Here is a 10,631-nt window from a genome sequence, read left to right as displayed (position 1 = left end):
GTGCGAGCCAGCATATATTTGTCACTAGGACTATTTTCTAGGGCCATATACAGCTGTACTTGGCTATAGGAGCATTCGTTGAGACCATAAAGAACAGCTGTATTTGAGATTACATAAGGCTCTGCACATTTTCTCCCCATGGCAGCCAATCAGAAATCTTGCTGACAAGCAAACTTGTACAGAATAAATGATCTTATTTAGAACAATTCCTCTTAATGTCTTACCCAGGCTTACTTTCTTGGCCTATTGTGAAAAGAGCAGGTCGGCTCCATTTACAACCCAACCATAGAAAATTCAAGCTTGATGACTTGATAAAGTACAGGACTCTGCAAGCAGTGTCAAGTGCTCAGACTGTGGAAAGGAGGCCGGTGAGCTACATCCCAGTCCCAAGGTCATCCACAAGGCACTGAGGAAAGTGAGCACTGACACTGAGCCCACACGCAAGGTGGGCCACGGCCCTGCAGTCACTGGTCTGGCACGTCGCCTTCTGCCCTATACTCCTGGATGTGGGACTGTGAAGTGACCTGCCAACCCTGGATCCGGGCTTTCACTCATGATATGGCAAACAACAACAACACAAGAGGCCTGAATGCACTCAGTCAGCTTGCTCTCCTGACTCTGCCACTGCCCTGTGAGGAACACTGCAGTCAGCCCACCTGCTCCACGAGGCTGCTGGGAGGCACACGAAAGCCAAGGTTAGCACAGTTGCTCAGCAGAGGCCCTGCCCACCTCAAGCAACCTGAGGACCTGTGAGCTGGCTACAGCACTGCTTCCTGCCACAGGCCATCCCAGCTCTGCACGTGTGATATACAGCAGGGCCACGGTTCTCATGAGGAAGCAGAGTTAAGGCCTACCCTTCCTGGCACTCTTCATCTGTAAGGTGAGAGAAGGACCCCAGCATCTCCTTGCAAAGATACCTGGGACCTCGAAGGCTGCAGTGAAGGAAATCTTGCAGCTGCAGCTGTCTGCAGGCAACAGGCCCTTCTCCACACAAACCACCACAGACACCCTCACAGCTACATAAAGTTACCTGCCAGAAAAAGGGCCTGAAAAGCCTGGGTGGCAGTATATTTTGATAGTTCCTCAAGAAAACATGTTTTCAAAATTGGTTTAAGCCAAGATAAATAAGTCAGAAGACAGGATAGGAGAAAATGGAAATCTTTATTTTTAAACACTAGTACATTTTCAGGCTGTTTTAAAAAGAAAAATCTTACATTAGTTCAAAACTATGCATCAAAGCATATTTATTTAAACTCTAATTTTACAAACACATAATGAAAGAAACACTTTATAAATATCTACTTAGAATAGGTATTATGAAAAAAAGTGTTTAAAAATAACAGCCCCAGATCTCCCTCTTTGAATATATAAAATTCTCACAGAATTCCTAAGAATTCTTCCTCAAGAGCCAAAAATTTGATTTCACAAAGGCCAACTCAGTTCTCATTGGACACAATCAAAAGCAACAGGAATATAAAAAATGTAAAAGTACTGTACAAGGGAATACGGATAGCATACGGGTAAGTCTCATTACCATACATGCCATTTGTGTTTTAAAAATGTTTTATAAAAACTGCCATTTGAAACAAATAAGTGAGAGTCCTTCCCTGACTGAAAAATATATAAATTATCACCTCCCACGTGGGTAGGAGGCTGCGCCTGCCTGCCGGGTCAGGAGGGAAGGCGCATGGTTCCTGATAGGGGCCTGAGCTGCACGCGGGACGACCTTCCCTCTGGCAGTGGCTTTTGCTAGTGGGTCACTCACTATTGTATCCTTTCACTTAGAAAACTCTTTGGGATCATAGAAGGTAACTGTTCGCAAATAAAACAAGACTTGGGGATGACTTTAGGTTGCAGAATCCAACTACGAGTACGAGTACTCCAGTGACCAAAGCTGGCAGCCTGGTTTACCACTGCCGTGGAACCCCCAGCCACCCACCCCAGCAAGGAAAGTGGCACAGTCCCCAGGCTGCCCTTGCTTTCCCGTCTTCCAGCCCAGCTGTGGTCTGTTGCCTGCAGCACTGTGTGTAGACTACTGTCTCTTCTGACATTTCTTCTGGAAAGAGCTCTTCAGAAAAGTGCGGTACACAGGGTCATCCACATATTCATTTTTAAACCTGGAGCTGAGCACCCTTTGCCTCTTCCTCTCTCCTTGGATTATGTCTGCTCCATAAAATGTGTCTTCAAATCGCATGTCAGAGGCTGTGGACTAAAAGCAGCCAGGGTTACCTGTGGCACCTGACAATCACAGGACTGAACAAAGATCTGATTCCCCAAGGGGTAGAGACCAGGATCTAGTTTAGAGTAAGAGGGCCCCACCCAGGGCTCTGGTTCTCCCTGCCATGCCCCCACAGGCAGCTGCCTTGGCCCCCTGTCCTCCAAGGTCTCCAATCCATGTGACCTCTCACTCCCAGGGACCTTCCTCAAACTAAAGCAGAAAAATCTTCTCACCATGAGCCTCCCTCATTCATTTCTCCTCCACTCTGGCCTAACCAGGCTTCTGGCACATGCGTCAACAGTCATTTCTAATTCAGCCTTGTTCCTATTTACATTTGGTCTTTGCCCCATCACTTCCTTGAGACTATCCTTGTTAAAATCCTACTTGTGAGGTCTATAAGGCTTTTATATCCTAAACTTAATGACTATTATGTCACTAACTACTGCTTGATGCTTTCTTCTTTGCTGTCTCGTAAGCCCTTCCTCCTCCTTTTCCTATTGTTCATTTTTGATGTTGCACGGGTTCCTTTTCTTTTTTCTTTGTTTTTTTTTTTCCTGAAGCAGGGTCTCGCTATGTAGGTCAGGCTGGCCTTGGACTCACTGTGTAGCCCGGGATGCCCTTGAACTCATGTGATCCTCCTGCCTCAGCCTTCCCAGTGCTGGGACTGTAGGCATGCACCACCACCCCCGGCTGAGGGGTTCCCTCTTACCCCACTCTAACGCTGCTGGGGTTGTGTGGTCAGTCCTTTCCTCTCCGGGAGTGCTGCTCTGGCCTTGGAGTGCATGCTTGTGGTTTCAGGGCTTGTCTCTACTGCAAGGACACTTGCACCTCTCCTCATAGTTCCCATCGCCTGTGTTCAGGCCTGCATGCACCTGCCCAGCAGGCACTCCAATGTACTTCAGAGTACCCTGTTAAACTAAACTCTCCTCTTCTTCCCCCATCACAGAACTTCCTGCATTCTGTATGTAGCACTATCACCCTCACCCATCCAGTTACACTGGCCAAAAATCTATGACCCATTGCAGACTCTCCTTGTGCCTGGATTCCGAGCAGGGCCCTGCCCTCCACTACCCTGCTGCCCTCCCAACCTTGTCATGCAGGCCTTCACAATTCCTCTACCAAAGCACCATAACAAAGCCACAGCCTCAAATTGTCTCCCACCAAACCAATGGTAGAAAGCTCATCATGACTGCACATGGCTATGTGTCCCGGCTTATAATCTTTCAGTAGCCCTACAGCCGGCAAGGTGCCATACACTGTCCTGAGGCTGCACACACACAATGTGGCATAATTCCACGCCCATCTCAGACAGACTGAACTGCTCCTGTTCCAGAGCACACGTCTCTGGCAAAGGGCCTCATGCTCCTCTGTTGTGGAAGATATTCTCTTCTCTGCCACAGCAAGCTTGAGATCCTGTAGGCCCCACATCAGTGAGCCAGAATGCAGCCGGTGAGAGACAAGGGGTAAGTAAATGTCTCCCTGCCAGGTGTTCCTTGAAGGTGAAAGGAACCATGTCCCAAATTTTTGGTGCTCCTAAGACTAGGTTACATACCCAGAACTCAGGGAGCAGCACTGTTCAGTAAGTGCTGAGGACACTGTACAGGCTTCTCCCACGATACTCAGGGAAAGCCAAAGCATAGAGCACAAGCACTCTTCTTGCTTTTTAGCTCCCTGTGCTGTCACCTGAAGTACATTCCCTGTTGATCTTCAGTAAGCTGGGTGACTTATAACAGTAATGCACAACACACCTCAAACGATCATCTGCCCTGACTGGTGGCAGTCCAGTTTCAGATTTGAAAACACATGGCAACGAAAGACAAGCAAATAGACATAAGCCAGAAAACTAAAACAGGAGCCCAAGTGCACAGCTATGCCTGTTCCCCTCCTGCTCATGAGAAGATCACACAGGGTAACAGCTACCTCCACAGTTGGTGGCAGACACTACCCAGTTGCATCCAGGAAGAAAATGAGGATCCTGGCTTGGTTGGGTACCCTCTGCATTAGGAAAAAAACATGTTACATTCGTTCTTGGCAAAGTACTTCTCTGAGAAATCATTCACGTTTGGAAATGCTGGAGTTATCAAAGGAGAAAATAAAACATCCATGCAAGTGGTGCCACTGCAGAACAGCAAAAGTCGGGCTCTCCAACTTAATAATAAAGCCAATTTACCAGGAGCCCTAGTTAATTATGCACCGTTGCCATGGTTATTCTGCGAGACAATAAAAGGTAATGGGGCTGTTTCTGAAGTGAGTGAAAAGAATAAAGCACATCTTGAGGTGGACTGCTGACTTTTGAAATTTCTTCCCCCACCAGCTGGAGGCTGGGTGGGCCTAAGTCATTAAAACACGAAGGGTGTTAACCGTGAAGAAGGGTGCTAACCTACCTCCTCAGAAGATGAAAATGATTTCTCTAACCACAAAATACCTTCCACCAGTGAGTTTTCCAATTAGATTTGTTTCACCAACTAGAAAAAATTTGCAGTCACAGGCAGAGGACCCAAGGGCGAGGGGGTTGTTCACCCACCTGAAGGAAAGGCAGGTGGGGAGAACAGAGCGCAGCTGGTCTCTCGGCCAAGGAACAGCAGGGTGGAGAATGGACACAGTAATCCGAGCCTTTGTGCCAGAAGGTTATTTTCTACTACTCAGTTGTTTGGCATAACAGCTATGATTTATAGATTTTATCTATTTTGCATTGCTTTTTTAAAAAGTAAAAATATTCTAAGAATTAAAAACAAAGTATACAAAAGCACACTTGCTCAGAGCAGAGACCTGAGAAAACTCATAGCTGTGTTCAGATAAAACCACCTGAGAAGGCATCCTGGTATTGGAGCCAGATCTACTAGTAGAACAAAGAAATTACCATCAGTGCAGAGAGCAAAGTGCTGTCTCCTAATGTGATTAAAAAACAGTATGTGAAATCTACACAATTCGGCTGCCGAGGCTCAGCCACACACACGGATCAGAAAACCAGAAGCCACCTACACAGTTCTCTACCTCTGAATTTCTAGGTACTAGGAAAGGATGAGGAGGATGGGGTGGGCAGGGGGTCGTGGGAGACAGAAACATGGAGAGGGAGCAGTGGTCTCTAACATCCTGAAAGGTTTTTGAGAAATTTCAAGATCTTAAAACACAGACAAGTTAACATAGGCTTTTTGCAACTTGGATGGTAGCTTTTTTTTTTTTTTTTTTTGTGGAACTGGAGATTGAACTCAGACCCTTGCACTTGCCAGGGAAGCGCTTATTCTACTGAGCCATCTCTCTGGCCCCTTGGATGGTATCCTTACAATAGGCACCTTTTTTTTTTTTGTCTTTGCAGCTATCACCTGCTGGCTAGGCTACCCACGAGTGTGTGGACCCCCGTGCCACACTTATCATTGGTGGATAGCAGTGCCATTTTTAACACTCCTTGCTGGCTACTATCCTGTGAAGGACCTTCTCCCCATGCAGGTGAGAGGGAAAGTCAGTGTCGCCTGCTGCAGTAACCCTGAGGCAGGGCTCCAAACGAGAGGAAAAGGTGTTGAATATGTGAACCAAAGTCTTAGGAAACTCTTGGTTTTTCCAAAATAATCAATCACCTATAGTGACTACCATCACAGAGAAGTACATCAGAAGGGTGTCATTTATTTAAAAGATTTATCATCTTACAGATGCAGAACACATAATTCTCAATGTGCAAAACTAACTTCATTTTAGGGTCCACTAAATATTTCATGACACGGTAATATAAAACCTAAATTATTATGTACTATATTTTTTATGAATATCAGTTTAGATTATTTATCCATACTTATTTATCTCACAATGGCATGTACTAGGGTTGAAACTAGTATTTCCCTTTCTTGAAACTCCTTTAGTAATCAGCTCAAGTAAGCCCTCTGGAGACCACATCCTCACGTCCCTCTAGTGCAGCTGCTCTGGACAAGACAGCGAAGCCTGATGGTATCCTTGCGTGCTTCCGCATCTCGGCATAGATGACATATTCATGTTGTATATCAAGGGATGTTAACATAAAAGCTGTCACTGGACTTCATTAGAAAAGGAAACCATGGGTGCTTGTTTACTTGTTCTGGGACAAATATGAGGTTCTCATTCAGTAGGGTAACATAAGGGAAAACTGTACGGACTTTGAAATTAACCCGAAAGCCCAAGAATGCTTACTAGAGGTCTTAGGAAACACAGGGAAAGGACATGGACTTCACTAATGGGATCCCAAGTGGAACTCGCCAGCACTTACGAAGCGAGCCTTGACTCTCTTGGGTAGCTCTTCATCTAACGTGTAGATGTCCTCTCTCTTCATTGCTATCTGGGATCCATCTTCAAATTCAACCTAGTGAAATAGAAGGTATCATGATTTTTGTATATTACAAACCGGTGTTAACTACTTTTAAGTGTTCCAATTAACTATGTAAAAACAGGTAAAAAGGACTCAAGCAGAACAGAAACAGAACCAGCCACTGCTCAAGGAAGTAAGAAGAGCTTCCCTTATTAAACGAAGAACAAAATACATTTGTACTTTCTATAGTTCTGAGGGCCTCACACATTCTGGGCAAGTGCCCTACCATTGAACTATGTCCCCAGCACCCAAGGACAAAATACATTTTAATTACTGAAAGTTTTACTTTCAAATTTATTAGTGTATATTCATAGAACATACAATTTCATTTATCATTCTGTTGGTACATGTGCATACCACCAAAGTATATTTTAAAATAGCCATTATTGAACATGGGAATCTTAAAATATTAGGTATGCAGAGCATATCCCTAATAGCAACTAAAAGGATAGTACAGACTGATGAAATGATTTCTTAGAGAATCTGAGAGAGGCAAATTCAGCACTGAGATAGCTGGTCCTGTCAGTGCTGTGATTTAAGAGACTTCAAAAACAGAACAGGGACAGCTGTTCTTTTCTGTGAAAGAAAGATCATATATTTATTCATGTAGAATCTTCCAGGATAAAGCAACTTCTCAAGTTCTTATAGAGTTGTAACTTTCAAACATCACTTTTTCCAAATGCAAACAGGCCAGTAAAATCCCAGTCTCTCTATGTAAACCTCATGAATATGTGAAATACATTATCACCTAAAACAAAAAATGTTTAAAACTTTTTTTCATGCACCCAAATTGCAGCAAATAATTTCATACTGATTTTCTTCAACAATTTAGGAGATTTTGTCAGGAAAAGGACACACAACACTAGATAAAACAGAAGTCTAGAGTGTGTGGGCTCAGGTTCACTCCAATTTGATTCATGCCAGGAGAAACCAAAGCAGCAGAACCTTATGTGTTAACCACTCAGGCTAGTTAGAAAACCTCTGACATCGCTAACATCTTTGTCTGAATACCTGTTTTGTTTTGATGCAGTACTGGAGGGTAAAGCTAAGGCCTTGCTCATGCTAGGCAAGTGACCTACAACCCCTCACTCTGGAATTCTTCCCTCCTAAGAAATGAAAATATGCCTGTATTTCTGGTCAAAATGTGACTTATACTATGTAGCTGTGTTATGTCAATAAACAAAAATCTTCTGGAGTTGGAAAAATAAAATATATAAACATCTTTTTAAAAAAATTAATGATGTACTGCTAACATGATTAGACTGGGAAATTAGGTTTCTGTCACAAGATAACAACTGTCACTTCCTGAAGGGCATGGTTTTTCTAGGCTAAGGAATCTTCTCAATTATACTATCTGGTAGTGTATCTGGAACGATGTGTACCTACTTTGTTTTAAATAATGCAAAAATTGTACGAGAAAAAGCCAACGACAAAACTAAAAGATAATGAAGAATGCTAGGAATAGGGCGACCAACAACCCTGTGTGCTAGGCACCTAGCAGTCTCCCAGGATGTGGCACTGTGGGATTTTTTTTTTTTAGCTGTCAAAACTCTTTCATTAACACTGGGTGGTGTGCCAGCTTCTGGCCCCAACCCATCATGGCCCCAGTCCAAAGAGCGTTGAGTTCAGCTCAGCCGGGGATGCGCACGTCTGCGCGGCGCTGGAGCCGCCGGGCCCGCGTTTCTTCGGGCAGGATGGCCAGCAGCTGCTCCTGTACCAGCATCTCCACCATCTGCTCCTTGGTGCGGATGTCTGGCCGCAGCCACTGGCGAGAGAGCTCCCGCAGCTGCCGGAACGCTTCTCGGGGTCCGGCCGCGTCCTGGTAGCGGAACTGTCGGAATCGCTGGCGGAACGTCTCGGGGCCTGGCCGCGAGCCGCTGGGGCCCGCCGGGGAGCGCGAGGCGGCTGAGGCCTGCGGCGCAGAACCCAGGGGTGCGGGCCTGAGGGGCAGCTCCAGCACCGCGGAAGCCGCGGCGGAGGGCGTAATCTTCACTTCGGGGATCTTGGCGTTGGGGTTGCAGGACTCGGGGGCAGGCGGGGAGGCTTCTGGGGTCGAGGGATCTGCGCAGTTAGTTTCAAGATCTGACTTTGCGCCGGCTCTGTCCTGCTGCTCAGGCGGTACAGCCGCAGAGTTCCCGGTGGTCGACAAGCTCGCTTCTGTCGCCGCCATGACCAGCTCTGGGCGTCACTCTTTGTCCCCACTGTGGGATTTTAAGCAATAAAACCAGAGCCAGTGCCAGGCAAGCAGGGCCAGCTGTTCATCCTTGTAGGGACTCAGCTGAATAAACTATGACCCTTCTCTTCACCAGCTGGGTCCTTTTAATGGTTGATTTTTGTCAACCTGAGAAGTGTAGAAGCTTAACTAACCCAGCTCAGTCATTCCACATTCTAGGATGTAGGAGACCCAGCCTAGGGTGGGCGTCCCTGGAGGAGCTCCAGTCTTCACCCTGAGCTTGAAGGTCATCTCTTGGCTTCCAGGGCAGACTCTTGCGCGTCCATGTTAGCACCTTCAGCCTTTAGGCCAACTCTTCTGCCTTCCCACATAGCCCCCTGGCTTTCAGATGTGGACTTGCACAGACTCTGCAGCGGGCTCCAGACCTTGGCCTGTAGCCCTCAGCCTCCAGTGTGCAGACTCCCTGCGCAAGGCTTGCTCATCCAACTCTGTGTATCTTGGGTAATATCAGTTTCTTTAGTAAAATGGTGACTGGTACAGTGCTCTTGAACAAATTAACAATTTTTGTTCTTTTCCTTATTAAAAATGCTTTTACTGAGCCTCTCTCCCATTTGTAAAATAGGAGTCAATAAAACCTATTCTGCAGGACTATAAGGATATACTTAAGATTTAAGCACTGTGAGCTAGGTATTTAAGTTATACCTACTTTTATAAATGCCTTTGCATAGTCAACAGTCAAGTTGAATAATTAAACACAAGATACAAAATGATCTCAAAAGGCCATTTGATTTAATGGGGAATTTTATACTACTTGTGGTTGAGAGACAATTTTAATATCAGTCTTAACTTTTTTCATTGAGTCTATAAAGATGCCCATAGTTTTACATTGGTAGGCCATCATAAATCCAGCTGAAGCTAACATACTGATTACTAATTAGCCTGATTTTCAATGTGTCCTTATTCCACGATGCTATTTACTGCATGTAAGAAGCTTTCATTTTTGCACTTTTATTTAATTAAATGTAATTATTTTCTTTTGAATGAGCATTTTTTGAAATGCTGCTTATTTTCCAGAAATCTCCAGCAGTATGAGCCTGACTTGTGGCTTGTGTATTACGTCTGAATAATCTGACACAAAGAAGCTCCAGAACTCACCATATGATAAGTAATCTGAACCTGCAGCTTAATACTGTCACTAGCACCATCTGCAAAAGGAAAATGACCTGCATATATGCCCACACACCACACTAAAAGGGAACATGGCCCGCACACCCATACGCAAGCTCTCCCCCTCCCTACTCCCCTTGGGTTTTCTAGACCACAAAAAAAAGTTCTCTCCTAAAATTTTCAAACTTCTTTGAACACTTTTAATTATACTGTGCTCCCATTCTTGATGCACGGCCTTATAGTGCACTCTTCCACTTAAGCCCTTGCCTCTTATCGGTCTTCAATTTCTCTGCTGAAACCGGCAGTCTTATCATTTGCAAGCTGTTTTTCAACTTAACAGCCCTGAACATGTTTCTTTTTTCTCTTTTTACTTCAATCTTCCTGTTTTCATTCTACCATTTAGTTTGCAATGTTGATTTCTGCCACAGTGTTACTGAAAATACTCTAATGTGTTGGTTCCAATAAATGTATCCAAAACCTTTCTGAAGAAATAAATGTACATGTGCTATTCATGTCATCTCCATTTTTTCAGCTTAACTCATTATTATTTCTAGAAGGAATAACACAATTTCATTTTAAAATTCATTCTTTAATATGATGCAGAGTTCCCTTGTGACAGAATGTTCACCTGACAGTTGTGCTCTTAAACAAATGCTCCTTTAATAACCACTGGCTCTTCAGGACACTAACTGGCTGCATCTAATACCAATGTACCATTGCATTGGTTTTATTTTTATTTT

At 44.7% G+C, this 10,631-nt stretch overlaps 2 protein-coding genes across 6 annotated transcripts in view; both read right to left on the bottom strand.

Moving 5' to 3' along the window:
- Nucleotides 1-1,160: 1,160 nt before the first annotated feature.
- Kdm4c (lysine demethylase 4C) overlaps nt 1,161-10,631 on the bottom strand; it is a 461,014-nt gene continuing 451,543 nt past the window's right edge. For 4 of the 5 annotated variants that reach the window (XM_004631706.2, XM_023715829.1, XM_023715827.1 and 1 more), the window contains 2 exons: nt 6,453-6,545; nt 1,161-2,209 (listed from right to left, as the gene is read on the bottom strand). In XM_004631706.2, coding sequence (XP_004631763.1) covers nt 2,033-2,209; nt 6,453-6,545 — 270 coding nt within the window. In that variant the 3' untranslated portion in view covers nt 1,161-2,032. The remainder of the gene's footprint in view (nt 2,210-6,452; nt 6,546-10,631) is intronic. The other variant, XM_023715830.1, reaches the window with a different exon arrangement.
- LOC105742244 (SCAN domain-containing protein 1-like) lies at nt 8,114-8,740 on the bottom strand. The gene has a single exon (XM_012514847.2). The coding sequence runs from the start codon at nt 8,719-8,721 to the stop codon at nt 8,182-8,184; it is 540 nt and encodes a 179-aa protein (XP_012370301.1). The 5' UTR covers nt 8,722-8,740; the 3' UTR covers nt 8,114-8,181.

The sequence above is a fragment of the Octodon degus genome, unplaced genomic scaffold (assembly GCF_000260255.1).
Source record: "Octodon degus isolate 3935 unplaced genomic scaffold, OctDeg1.0 scaffold00044, whole genome shotgun sequence".
NCBI lineage: Eukaryota > Metazoa > Chordata > Mammalia > Rodentia > Octodontidae > Octodon > Octodon degus.
The sequence above is the reverse complement of the archived record's forward strand: the minus strand, read 5'-3'. Positions and strand labels throughout refer to the sequence as shown.